This window comes from Rana temporaria, chromosome 7 (genome assembly GCF_905171775.1).
Source record: "Rana temporaria chromosome 7, aRanTem1.1, whole genome shotgun sequence".
Lineage (NCBI taxonomy): Eukaryota > Metazoa > Chordata > Amphibia > Anura > Ranidae > Rana > Rana temporaria.
This window is the reverse complement of record NC_053495.1, coordinates 2,937,133-2,951,345: the sequence shown is the minus strand read 5'-3', so window position 1 is coordinate 2,951,345 and position 14,213 is coordinate 2,937,133. Positions and strand designations below refer to the sequence as shown.

General features: G+C 49.3%; 1 protein-coding gene across 2 annotated transcripts in view; it reads right to left on the bottom strand.

The window, feature by feature from the left end:
- Positions 1-1,474: 1,474 nt before the first annotated feature.
- The window catches only part of LOC120944912 (inter-alpha-trypsin inhibitor heavy chain H3-like), a 37,960-nt gene continuing 25,221 nt past the window's right edge, over positions 1,475-14,213 (bottom strand). Inside the window, exons 19-25 of one of the 2 annotated variants that reach the window (XM_040358674.1) lie at positions 13,921-13,956; positions 13,041-13,088; positions 6,578-6,694; positions 5,996-6,161; positions 5,360-5,505; positions 4,089-4,164; positions 1,475-2,328 (exon numbers count right to left, since the gene is read on the bottom strand). In XM_040358674.1, the coding sequence (XP_040214608.1) occupies positions 2,199-2,328; positions 4,089-4,164; positions 5,360-5,505; positions 5,996-6,161; positions 6,578-6,694; positions 13,041-13,088; positions 13,921-13,956 (719 nt within the window). In that variant the 3' untranslated portion in view covers positions 1,475-2,198. The remainder of the gene's footprint in view (positions 2,329-4,088; positions 4,165-5,359; positions 5,506-5,995; positions 6,162-6,577; positions 6,695-13,040; positions 13,089-13,920; positions 13,957-14,213) is intronic. The other variant, XM_040358675.1, reaches the window with a different exon arrangement.

The window sequence follows — 14,213 nt, the reverse complement described above, 5'->3', positions numbered from 1 at the left end:
AAGGGGAAAAGAGAAAAGGAAAGGGGAAAAGGAAAGGGGAAAAGGGGAAGGGGAAAAAAGGAAACCAACGGAAACCAACGGAAAGGGAAAAAGGGAAAGGAAAGGGAAAGTGGGAAAAAGGAAAGGAAAGGGAAAAAGTAAAGAAAAAAGAAAAGAGGAAAAGGGAAGGGGGGAAAGGAAAGGGGCAAAGGGGAAAAGGAAATCAGAAAAGGAAAGGGGGAAAGGGAAAGGGGGAAAAAGGAAAGGAAAAGGAAAAAAAGAAAGCAACGGAAAGGGAAGAGGGGGAAAGAAGAAGTGAAAGGGGAAAAAAAAGAAAAGGCAAGGGAAAGTGGAAAAAAGGAAAGGAAATGGCAAAGGGGAAAAAGGAAAAGGAAAAAGGGAAAAAAAGGTAAGGAAATATGAAAGGGGAAAAAAGGAAAAGAAAAGGGAAAGGAAAAAAGGAAATGGAAAAAGGGAAGGGGGTAAGGAAAGGGTAAAAGGGAAGGGGGAAAGGGGCAAAGGGGAAAAGAAAATCGGAAAAGAACAAGGGGAAAAGAGAAAAGGGGAAAAAATGAAAAGAAAAAGGGAAGAAAAGGAAAGCAACGGAAAGGGAAAAAGGAAAAGAACAAATAAAAGGGGGAAGAAAAAAAGGAAAGGGGAAGTGGAAAAAAGGAAAGGAAACGGCAAAGGGCAAAGGGGAAAGGAAAAAAAAGGAAAGGAAAAGGAAAGGGGGAAAAATGAAAGGAAAAGGAAAAAAGGAAAGGAAAGGAAATGGCAAAGTAGAAAGGGAAAGAAAAAAGAAAGAGGGGAAAAGGAAAGAGGAAAAAGGGAAAGGAACAGGAAAAGGGAAAAAGGAAAGGAATAGAAAAATGGAGGGGAAAAGGAAAATGGAAAAAGGAAAGGAAAGGAAAAAGGGAAAGCAAAAATCAAAAAGGAAAGAGAAAGGGAAAATTAAAGGGAAAAAAAAGGAAAGGAAATGGGAAAAGAAAAATGTAAGGAAAAGGGAAGGGAAAGGAAGGTAAAATGGGAAGAGAAGGGAAATGAAGGAAAGAGGAAAGGGGGGAACGTAAAGAAAGGAAAGGAATGAGAATGAAGATAGGGAGGCAGAAAAGGGAAATAAAGAGGAATGAAGAGACAAAGGAAAAGGAGAGAGGAAACCAGAAAGGGGGAAAAGGAAGGAAGGAAGAAAGGAAAAGGAGAGTAAAAGGAAGAAGAGGAGCGAAAGAAAAAAAGAGAAGTAAAGAAGAAACCCAACAACAAAGTCCAATCAATTAGCCAACAACAGAAAAGTCGCCACCAGATAAAGTATCAAGTTTCAAATTGCTATATAGTTGCACAACAAATATTTTCTTTCTTTTTTTCCAGTTCATTTTATTTTTTTTAAAACTAAAACATTTTTTTTTTTAATATTTATACACAATGGCTAATGTTTTTTTTTTTTTATAAAACAGAAAATAAATGTTATCTTTTTGAAATTCTTCAAGGTGTTAGATTAAAGAAACCCAAATGTGCGCAGAGGAGACTCCGAGGCTCCCGTGTAAATACAGATAAGATCTATAAACTGTTATTATCTCTATTGCAGAATGAAGGATAAACTACGAGGGGCCGCAATATTCTCCATTTTTCATTCCGTGCCGCTCCCTAAACTTTACATTATCCTCCTAAAAAAAGAAAAAACGTCACTTTGTGGGAAGATGGCAGGTGAGGGTCCAGGGGGCACCACATGGGGTCACGACACATTACAGAGCAGCAGAGAAAAAATAAAAGACGCTCTCATTGGCTGTTGTCAGCGTCGTCGCCTTTCTTCGCACCAGTCGTAACAATTTCATAGACCGACGATACTTCCAATTCCTTTTTTCTTTTTATCAAAATTGTAATACAAAAGAAAAACATAAATCTGTGGTTTCGATCGATCACAAAGAAATGGCCCAATAAAAAACCCGGTGGAATAATTTAATTTGCCTTTGAAATTCCCATCGATTTTTTTTTTTTATCCGTTTGCATTTCGATTTTCCAATAAACTTCATCAAAGCTTCCAATGTATTTCCAAACTTCAAATTAACAATCGACGGATTTCTGGCGGTGATGGAACTCCGGGGATCGCTTCTCTTCTGGGGAACGCTTGTGATCACGCGTGAGATTCCCAGGAGGTGGAAAGTGGTTGGAATCTCCTGGAAATTGTCCCGTGTGTGGTGACCAGCTCAGGGCCTTTGTCCTTTTTATGGCACTGTGAAGATATCTGATACAATGTAACTTTCTGCGCTGATCAAATCATTGGTTTTGAGGGAGATGAAGAGACAGGAACCGCGATTTTCTGCTCCGTACGGTGTGAAGTCACAATCGGAATGGCTGAAAGAGAAATTAGGAACAATGCTGTAAATCTGTCACTGACAATACGATGCTGAAACAAAGGGCCAGATTCACAGAAGAAGTACGCCGGTATATCTACATATACGCCGGCATACTTTAAAATTTCCCGCGTCGTATCTTTAGTTTGAATCCTCAAACCAAGATACAATGGCTTCTGGCTTCGATCCGACGGGCGTACGCCTTCGCACGCTTTCGGATCGTAGGTGCAATACTTTGGCGCCCGCTGGGTGGAGTTTGCGTCGGTTTCCGCATTGGGTATGCTAATTAGCTTTTTCTGTCGATCCACGAAGGTACGCGCGGCCGTCGCATTCTCTTACGTAGTCTGCTTTTCCCGCCGTATAGTTAAAGATGCTATTTTGCAGCGTATAGATAGACTTGCCATGTTAAAGTATGGCCGTCGTTCCCGCATCTAATTTTAATTATTTTTTTAAGTCGTCCGTGAATAGGAAAGGACGTAATTCACATCGAAGTTCAAAAAATTGACGTCGGTGCGACGTCATTTCGCGCAAAGCACGGCGGGAAATTTCAATACGGAGCATGCGCAGTTCAATCGGCGCGGGGACGCGCTTCATTTAAATGAATCACACCCCCTACCCGCCCAATTTGAAATACGCGCCGAGAGATACACTACGCCACCGTAACTTACGGCGTTAAATCTTCCTGGTTTCAACTTAGAGCCAGGTAAGATACGGCGGCGTAGCGTATCTCTGATACGCTGCGCCAGGGCAATTCTATGTGAATCTGGCCCAAAGTACACGTCTCTGGACTGAGCAATGCCCCCCCCCCTCTCCCGCCACCATCCAGTGCTTCTCCGGGCTCTCCCGTGCCATCGGAGGCCCAGAGAACGAATCGGCCGGCGCCGGATGACAAGGATAGAGATCAGTGGCGATCCATCCATTGAGAAGCGGGGGGGGGGGTGTTCTGCTGTCGGAAATGACATCTTACATTAAAGCGAGAAGCTGGGGGTGCTGACTTCTTACCTCTTCTCCCATGCAGCCAGCGAGTTGAGAAGCGGGGTGAGGGGCTGAAAATGGAAAATGACTTCTTACCAGGCGGGGCCTCTAGTAATTTTGGGGGGCCCTCCGCAGCTGCGCCGCCGTAACTATGCGCGCCCCTACCAGAATCTAGCCCATTATTTTTTACACGTAGGAGAGGAGTGTCAGAATTGGCCCGGTATGGAAGTGGTGATGAGTTGGTGGAACATTGGACCCAAGAATGGATGAAACCAAGCTTGAAATCCAACTCTTCGGGACTAAAATCCAACGCGTTTCAAGGGCTTATATGTTGGTAGTTATTGGAGATAACACTGGACAACAATTGCAAAAATAGAAGAACGGGATGGCACTGGGTTGAGTCACGGGGTCCAGTTCTCAATATATAAGTCCTGATGATGGGGGGGGGGGGTTCTAAGTCCTCAAAACACTCTGGATTTCTCATCCGACCTCTTGTCAGAATATAAAACTTTGCTGGACTCTAGATTTGGGGTCTTCTCATCTTTTGTGTCCCCCTACAGGAAACATGCCGACAAGAAGTCTACAATTATTAGTATATATCCTGTATAACAGGTTCCTTTGGGGTGGGTGTCGCCTCATGTTCACAACTCCTCGGGGGCGGGGTTGTTTTGTTATCCTCTGTACCAAAATCCTTTAAAGTTCCGGAACATTTACACCTGAGTGATTTGTGTCTTTTTTTTAATATCATTATCTATACAATCATAATATACTGAACACATTACTCACCTCCGTAGTGGAAATATTTGATCCCCCGCAGCCAAGGAGTCGGCGTGAAAAGAAGTTTTGTTATTTAATAACTGACCTGTAAAACAGAAATGAGAAGATTATTTTGCTGTCTTGTCTTTATGCATTTTGTAGCGGAGCTATACTCACCTCACCTCCAGCGGCGCAGTGTCCGTGAGCACCAACGCCGGCCGCTGACATCTTCAACTGGCCTTCTTATGGGATTCCATCTTTAGCCATTTTGATTGGCTGGGCTGGGATGATGTCACTCCATAAATCCTGAATAATAACCAAAGTTTAACAAGTACTGTGACCAGGGCTTTTTTTCAGCTGGAACTTGGTGGAGCCACCTCTGGTTCAGGTAGCACATCCCTAAACTCTGCACATAGAGCACCCCTAAACTCTGTACTATGTACCAAGCACACCCCAGAACTCTGCACATAGCGCACCCCCAAGCTCTGTACTATGTACCAAGCGCACCCCGGAACTCTGCACATAGCGCACCCCTAAGTTCTGTACTATGTACCAAGCGCACCCCGGAACTCTGCACATAGCGCACCCCTAAGTTCTGTACTATGTACCAAGCGCACCCTGGAAAACTCTGCACAAAGCGCATCCGTAAACTCTGTACTATGTACCAAGCGACCCCAGTGCTCTGCATGCAGCGCACCCCTAAACTCTGTACTATGTACCAAGCGCACCCCAAACTCTGCACATAGCACATCCCTGAACTCTGTACTATGTACCAAGCATACTCCGGAACTCTGCACATAGCGCACCCCAAATCTCTGTACTATGTACCAAGCGCACCCTGGAATGCTGCACTTAGCGCACCCCGGAACACTGCACATAGCACACCCCTAAACTCTGTACTATGTACCAACCCCCCCCCCCCGGAACTCTGCACGTAGTGCACCCCTAAACTCTGTACTATGTACCAAGCGCACCCCAGAACTCTGCACATAGCACATCCCTGAACTCTGTATTATGTACCAAGCACACTCCGGAACTCTGCATATAGCGCACCCCTAAACTCTGTACTATGTACCAAGCACACCCCAGAACTCTGCACATATCGCACCCCTCATCTCTGTACTATGTACCAAGTGCGCCCAAGAACTCTGCACATAGCAAACCCCTAATCTCTGTACTATGTACCAAGCGCACCCCGGAACTCTGCACATAGCGCACCCCTGGGAGGAGGGGGGTTTTGGGAGGTTGTGGTTGAGTTCCTTCACCTATTTTCTGAGAAAAAAGCCCTGACTGTGACCTACCAATGACCCCACTGGTGTGGTTTGTGGGTGAATGTTGGTCTTCTACCAATAAAGACAAGCGGAATGACCGATCCACCCTGAAAATGGTGAAACCGACTCCATCTTTTATCGTCACCGTTATTTTTTCACCGTCTTTCTTGAGAAACCTGGAAAGAGATAAAAATAAAATCAGGAGCTGTAGAGGTGCTTTGGATGCCCCCCTCCCCCAAAATGGCCCGAATATATTTTTCCTGATAAAAATAGCTATTTGGGTGTCTCTGCCCCCCCCCCCAACCTGCCAGGAATGATGACGTACGTTTTTGATCATGTATTTGGCTCCTCCTCCTTCCCAATGGGTGTGCAGAGCCGGGGGGGGGAGAAAGACTTACCTCCCATGATGAAGAGGTAAGGATTTAGGCCCCCGGTGCCCAACCTGAACATGTGACCCGTTGGGCACTTTTTGCTTTTGCCTCAGGGCCCCTGCAGACACTAATCTGTTTCTCCTAATGCTAAGGGAGAAGGGGAAGAAGGAGTTAATTAGGGCTGATTAGAGTTAGAGACGGGAGGTGGACATGGCAGCCCCCAATGATCTCCCAGTACAGGGATCCTCCCATTGGCCCCATTTGCCGGACGGAGGGCCTCTTCTCATTCTCTTACCCGTCTAGTTCAAAAGAAGAATTCCAGTTATAGGCTTTCAGCTCCGAGCCCCGCGTCACCGCCACCTTGTCTTCCCCGATTTCCACCTTCAGCCCCAGCTTAGTGTTCAGTAAACCAAATGTCCCGAAACTCTGGTCACCCATCGGCCTGCCGTTCAGCGTGACACCTGCAGGGGGCAGAAGTACAGTGCTGTGTAAACTGGCACCATGACATACAGTGTAAGAAAACTGCCTGAAAAAAAGGCTCAGCTGGTCATCGAGGAGGAGAGGGGGAAATCTTCAGGCCGAGCTGAGCCGCTGCTGTGTGTCCATTCAGACACAAAGCCGTGGTTTGTCCCTGCCCCCCTCTCCTCATTGGCTCACTGACTTCGATTGAAAGCAGCGGGAGCCAATGGCATCCGCTGTGTGTCTCAGCCAATCAAGAGGGAATTTGGTGAAACAAAAACTCCCATTCACATGTATCCCTTCTGGTCAGTCTTTACTTCTCAGAAGAGCCCAACAGGCGTCCTACCAGGATACAAGCCTATGTCCTCCAGTGTATACCACCCCCACCTCTAACTATGGGGGAGGGGGAACAACTCACCTGAGGTGGCGTCATGTATTAATGTGATATAAACGTCATCAGCCTGAGAGACTTGAATGCAAATCTGTTCAGAGGCTTTGGGCTGCTTCAGAAGAACGTGGAAAACTTCACAATCATCTGCCAATAAGAAAACATCTACTTTAGACGTCAGATAATTAAAAGGTGAGGAATACAGACCTCCTTCCTCCTGATGAAGACCCCTCTAGTGATAAAAAGATCAATATTATATTATATTGCATATCCAGGTCACGGCACCAACATGTTGTAAATATTTACAACATAGTGGAATCAGGACCCCCTTCCTCCTGCTGGTGACCCCTCTAGTCATATAAAGATCTATATAGAGGAATCGTGACGTCCTTCCTCCTGCTGGTGACCCCTCTAGTGATATAAAGATATATATAGAGGGATCAGGACCTCCTTCCTCCTGATGAAGACCCCTCTAGTGATATAAAGATCTATATAGAGGAATCAGCACCTCCTTCCTCCTGATGAAGACCCCTCTAGTCATATAAAGATCTATATAGAGGAATCAGGACCTCCTTCCTCCTGATGAAGACCCCTCTAGTAATATAAAGATCTATATAGAGGAGTCAGGACCTCCTTCCTCCTGCTGGTGACCCCTCTAGTGATATAAAGATCTATATAGAGGAATCAGGACCTCCTTCCTCCTGATGAAGACCCCCCTAGTGATATAAAGATCTATATAGAGGAATAAGGACCTCCTTCCTCCTGATGAAGACCCCTCTAGTGATATAAAGATCTATATAGAGCAGGGGTGGGCAATTATTTTTTCGATGGGGCCACATGAGAAACTAAAAATATTTTGGAGGGCCGGGCCAAAAGGCTAAACTCAATACTGCATAAAACCAATTGTATTTCTTTATAAAAAGCAGTAAATATCATTGTTGGACAACTGGTACGAGTACTTGTTATAGTTAGCCAGGGCCGGAGTGGGACTCATTTTCAGCCCTGGAGTTTCATGCCTTAGACCAGCCCACTTTTGTTCACGACATTACGTTTAGGAGTGCGTTACGTACAGAGTGCGTGGTTCAGGAGTGCATTACGTACAGAGTGCGTGGTTCAGGAGTGCGTTACGTACAGAGTGCGTGGTTCAGGAGTGCGTTACATACAGAGTGCGTGGTTCAGGAGTGCGTTACGTACAGAGTGCGTGGTTCAGGAGTGCGTTACGTACAGAGTGCGTGGTTCAGGAGTGCGTTACGTACAGAGTGCGTGGTTCAGGATTGCCTTACATGCAGAGTGAAGGGTTCAGGTTTGCTTATGTACAGCATGGAGGTGTGCATAAATCACAGGCCAGTTTATAACTTCCCTGTACCAAGCTCTGTCCCCAAATTTCTGCCCCCCCCCCCCCCCCCAGTGCAGAGCGCCCCTCTCTCTCTTTTCCCGACCTTTCTCCTCCTCCCTGTCTAGTGCACAGCAGAAGAGAAGGACTGTACCTTACCTTACCCCATGTCAGGCTGCCGGCGCAGGCTTCGGGAGATGCTGGAGTGTGCATACCCCGTCCAGGGGCGTTGCTAGGTGGCAATGTCCTACATACACTGACACATCAGGAGGCTTAGCAGCCGAGGAGGAGAGAAGGAGAGGAGAGCCGCTGAGCAGGGAGCAGGGATTTGGCGTGGCGAGAGTGAGAGAGGGGGGGGTCAGAGTGAGAGAGGGGGGGGGGGTCAGAGTGAGAGAGGGGGGGGTCAGAGTGAGAGAGGGGGGGTCAGAGTGAGAGAGGGGGGTCATAGTAAGAGAGGGGGGTCAGAGTAAGAGAGGGGGGGAGTCAGAGTGAGAGAGGGGGGTTCAGACTGAGAGAGGGGGGGTCAGACTGAGAGAGGGGGGTCAGACTGAGAGAGGGGGGGGGGGTCAGACTGAGAGGGGGGGGGTCAGAGTGAGAGAGGGGGGGTCAGACTGAGAGGGGGGGTCAGAGTGAGAGAGGGGGGGGGGTCAGACTGAGAGGGGGGGTCAGAGTGAGAGAGGGGGGGTCAGAGTGAGAGAGGGGGGGTCAGACTGAGAGGGGGGGTCAGAGTGAGAGAGGGGGGGTCAGACTGAGAGGGGGGGTCAGAGTGAGAGAGGGGGGGGGGGGTCAGACTGAGAGGGGGGGTCAGAGTGAGAGAGGGGGGGGTCAGAGTGAGAGAGGGGGGGTCAGAGTGAGAGTCAAAGAGAGAGGGGGGTCACAGGCAGAGAGAGGGAGCAGGGTCTGGTCAGTGAACATGCTCACTGGTTCATTCAGCAGTCAGTGTGGATGTTTGTTTTTAATCTTCCCGCCCACCTCCCCTTCTTCACCGACGAGCACACAGGAGGGACGGGACTCAGGAGAAGTGAAACACTCACACTGAAGCTCAAGCTGTTTGGGACTTGGGAGATTGGATGGAGCACACATGAGGGGCGGGACTTGGGAGAACGGAGAGTGATTGGTGGACACTGGACAGTGAGTACACATAGCAGAGCGCCCTGCTGGAGCTGATTTCTGAAGACATATAGAGCAGAGAGCTGCACGAGGGGGGGCTTTTCTTGTTCTGCACCACGGTCCCTGCTCGGCACTCGGGGCTCGTAATAGAACACTACATGTCTGAGCGAACTCCTAACGACGCACCTGACCCCGCCCCTCCTTCTCTGACGCCCGCATTAAGCGGCCGGTGATTGGCCAGACTGGGTGCATGTCATACCAGAGGCGGAGCCTTCGCCTCTGGTATGACATGCACCCGGTCTGGCCAATCACCGGCCGTTTAATACGGGCGTCAGTCGCTCCCTCCCCCTGGCCAAGTACGTGTACGCCCCATGTATGTAGCGTAAGTGCAACGCTACAGGCCGCCGCGCCGGGGGCTAAATTTATAAGGGAGCCGGAAGCCGGCCCGCAACCCGACCAGCCGGCGCCAGCTACTACATTGCCGTAACTAGCGCTCCGCCCGGGGGCCGGATTAAAAGGTCCGCCGGGCCGTATACGGCCCGCGGGCCGTAGTTTGCCCAGGTCTGATATAGAGGAATCAGGACCTCCTTCCTCCTGATGAAGACCCCTCTAGTGATATAAAGATCTATATAGAGGAATCAGGACCTCCTTCCTCCTGATGAAGACCCCCCTAGTGATATAAAGATCTATATATAGGAATCAGGGCCTCCTTCCTCCTCCTGATGAAGAACCCTCTAGTGCAGACCTGGGCAAACTACGGCCCGCGGGCCGTATACGGCCCGGCGGACCTTTTAATCCGGCCCCCGGGCGGAGCGCTAGTTACGGCAATGTAGTAGCTGGCGCCGGCTGGTCGGGTTGCGGGCCGGCTTCCGGCTCCCTTATAAATTTAGCCCCCGGCGCGGCGGCCTGTAGCGTTGCACTTACGCTACATACATGGGGCGTACACGTACTTGGCCAGGGGGAGGGAGCGACTGACGCCCGTATTAAACGGCCGGTGATTGGCCAGACCGGGTGCATGTCATACCAGAGGCGAAGGCTCCGCCTCTGGTATGAAATGCACCCAGTCTGGCCAATCACCGGCCGCTTAATGCGGGCGTCAGAGAAGGAGGGGCGGGGTCAGGTGCGTCGTTAGGAGTTCGCTCAGACATGTAGTGTTCTATTACGAGCCCCGAGTGCCGAGCAGGGACCGTGGTGCAGAACAAGAAAAGCCCCCCCTCGTGCAGCTCTCTGCTCTATATGTCTTCAGAAATCAGCTCCAGCAGGGCGCTCTGCTATGTGTACTCACTGTCCAGTGTCCACCAATCACTCTCCGTTCTCCCAAGTCCCGCCCCTCATGTGTGCTCCATCCAATCTCCCAAGTCCCAAACAGCTTGAGCTTCAGTGTGAGTGTTTCACTTCTCCTGAGTCCCGTCCCTCCTGTGTGCTCGTCGGTGAAGAAGGGGAGGTGGGCGGGAAGATTAAAAACAAACATCCACACTGACTGCTGAATGAACCAGTGAGCATGTTCACTGACCAGTCCCTGCTCCCTCTCTCTGCCTGTGACCCCCCTCTCTCTTTGACTCTCACTCTGACCCCCCCTCTCTCACTCTGACCCCCCCTCTCTCACTCTGACCCCCCCTCTCTCACTCTGACCCCCCCTCTCAGTCTGACCCCCCCCCTCTCTCACTCTGACCCCCCCTCTCAGTCTGACCCCCCCTCTCTCACTCTGACCCCCCCCCTCTCAGTCTGACCCCCCCCCCTCTCTCAGTCTGACCCCCCTCTCTCAGTCTGACCCCCCCTCTCTCAGTCTGAACCCCCCTCTCTCACTCTGACTCCCCCCCTCTCTTACTCTGACCCCCCTCTCTTACTATGACCCCCTCTCTCACTCTGACCCCCCCTCTCTCACTCTGACCCCCCCTCTCTCACTCTGACCCCCCCCTCTCTCACTCTGACCCCCCCCCTCTCTCACTCTGACCCCCCCCTCTCTCACTCTCGCCACGCCAAATCCCTGCTCCCTGCTCAGCGGCTCTCCTCTCCTTCTCTCCTCCTCGGCTGCTAAGCCTCCTGATGTGTCAGTGTATGTAGGACATTGCCACCTAGCAACGCCCCTGGACGGGGTATGCACACTCCAGCATCTCCCGAAGCCTGCGCCGGCAGCCTGACATGGGGTAAGGTAAGGTACAGTCCTTCTCTTCTGCTGTGCACTAGACAGGGAGGAGGAGAAAGGTCGGGAAAAGAGAGAGAGGGGCGCTCTGCACTGTGGGGGGGGGGCAGAAATTTGGGGACAGAGCTTGGTACAGGGAAGTTATAAACTGGCCTGTGATTTATGCACACCTCCATGCTGTACATAAGCAAACCTGAACCCTTCACTCTGCATGTAAGGCAATCCTGAACCACGCACTCTGTACGTAACGCACTCCTGAACCACGCACTCTGTACGTAACGCACTCCTGAACCACGCACTCTGTACGTAACGCACTCCTGAACCACGCACTCTGTACGTAACGCACTCCTGAACCACGCACTCTGTACGTAATGCACTCCTGAACCACGCACTCTGTACGTAACGCACTCCTAAACGTAATGTCGTGAACAAAAGTGGGCTGGTCTAAGGCATGAAACTCCAGGGCTGAAAATGAGTCCCACTCCGGCCCTGGCTAACTATAACAAGTACTCGTACCAGTTGTCCAACAATGATATTTACTGCTTTTTATAAAGAAATACAATTGGTTTTATGCAGTATTGAGTTTAGCCTTTTGGCCCGGCCCTCCAAAATATTTTTAGTTTCTCATGTGGCCCCATCGAAAAAATAATTGCCCACCCCTGCTCTAGTGATATAAATATCTATATAGAGGAATCAGGACCTCCTTCCTCCTGCTGGTGACCCCTCTAGTGATATAAAGATCTATATAGAGGAATCAGGACCTCCTTCCTCCTGCTGGTGACCCCTCTAGTCATATAAAGATCTATATAGAGAAATTAGGACCTCCTTCCTCCTGATGAAGACCCTTCTAGTAATATAAAGATCTATATAGAGGAATCGGGACCTACTTCCTCCTGATGAAGGCCCCTCTATAAAGATCTATATAGAGGAATTGGGACCTTCTTTCTCCTTATGATGACCCCTCTAGTGATATAAAGATCTATATAGAGGAATCGGGACCTCCTTCCCCCTGATGAAGACCCCTCTAGTCATATAAAGATCTATATAGAGCAATCAGGACCTCCTTCCTCCTGATGAAGACCCCTCTAGTAATATAAAGATCTATATAGAGGAATCAGGACCTCCTTCCTCCTGATGAAGACCCCTCTAGTGATATAAAGATCTATATAGAGGAATCGGGACCTCCTTCCCCCTGATGAAGACCCCTCTTGTAATATAAAGATCTATATAGAGGAATCAGGACCTCCCTCTCCTGATGAAGACCCCTCTAGTGATATAAAGATCTATATAGAGGAATCAGGACCTCCCTCTCCTGATGAAGATCCCTCTAGTGATATAAAGATCTATATAGAGGAATCGGGACCTCCTTCCTCCTGGTGAAGACCCCTCTAGTGATATAAAGATCTATAGAGAGGAATCAGGACCTCCTTCCTCCTGATAGTGACCCCTCTAGTGATATAAAGATCTATAGAGAGGAATCGGGACCTCCTTCCTCCTGATAGTGACCCCTCTAGTGATATAAAGATCTATATAGAGGAATCAGGACCTCCTTCCTCCTGCTTTTAGTGATGCACCCCGGAATTCCAGGCCACACTGTTCCAAAATAAGCACCCCCAAATATTTTCTAGTTCTGTTCAACACTGTAGCCCAAATATTGTTCTATTAAACTAAACCCAAGCACTAACTCGTGTTCTACCTTGTCTTGCACTGGAAATCTTTTCTCCAATAGCAAGCAACCTTGCACCGAAAACATCCCAACATCACCAAGACCAGGGACACTTAGACCAGCCAGTGACGGTTCATCGCAATAACAAACCTGATCCCATGAGAAGTGCTCACCAAACCAAGCAAGGTAACAAAAGCCTTGTGTACATACAAACGCCCCAATATGTGAGCGCTGAGCATACCTTGGGTAGAAGCCGTTATCAGCGTTGGTTGGACAGGAGCCAAATCCTCTGGAAAACATTTTTGAGATCAAATGATACATTAAAATAATTTCTACCTCAAGTTTCTTGTGATATAAGATACTTTAGAGCCCTGGTGCCCGATATGTGGCCCTTGGTACTTGTTATGTGGCCCTTGAACCCCAGTGGCGGCTGTCTCGTCTCCTCCCCGCATCAGACAACCCCCCTGGGAAGCGCTTTTCCAAGGGGGTTACCTTGCGGGCACGCTCCCGAGTCCATAGACACGTCGCCATTCACAAACACGTCGGGGCGCCGTAATTTCGCGCAAAGCACGGCGGGAAATTTCCAAACGGAGCATGCGCAGAACGTTCGGCGCGGGAACGCGCCTAATTTAAATGGTACACGCCCCATTTGAATAAGGCGGGCTTGTGCCGGACGGCTTTACGTTACACCGCCGTAAGTTTACACGCAAGTGCTTGGTGAATCAGGCACTCGCGCTGAAAACTTGCGGCGGTGTAACGTAAAGACGTTACGCCGCCGCATTTGTACCTGAATCTGGCCCTAAGTATTTCCTAGATTTTCCAAGCATTTCCGAACGGCTCCAAACAGCGCCGATCGGCTGCGATTGGCACCGGAGGCCCCCCCCCCTTCCCACTTTGGTAATTTTGCATCGAAATTAATTTTGCCAAAATCGCTCTGCTCATCTCTACCAGAGACGGCAAGAATGGGTTACGACGGTCTTTTGCTGGTTGTCTACGTAATGGTTCCTTATTAGTCATTTTAGGTCCTTCTAACAGCAAATCAGACCGATAATTCACCGAATGCCATGACCGGCCCACAGACCACCCACCGGAGGGGACCCCAGTCTGTATGCCGGTCTTACCTGGGTCAGTACGAATGTATTTTATGGAGGCTTCTTCTGTAAAAGAGAAAAGGAGCGTTATTACGGCGCTTTACACACACGCAATGGTGACATTTTACCAACACGGCAAACGCATGAGACGCGACTCGGTGAGGCGCATTTATAGTCGTCATTCACAATAATGAGCTTTTCAATAATGACTCGCCAATCCGATGATCAAATCTGGGGGAGCAAATGAGCCTCAGAGATTTATTTATTTATTTTTCGTACTGCCACCAGTCAGTGTCCCTGATCACCACCGCGCCCGCTATATG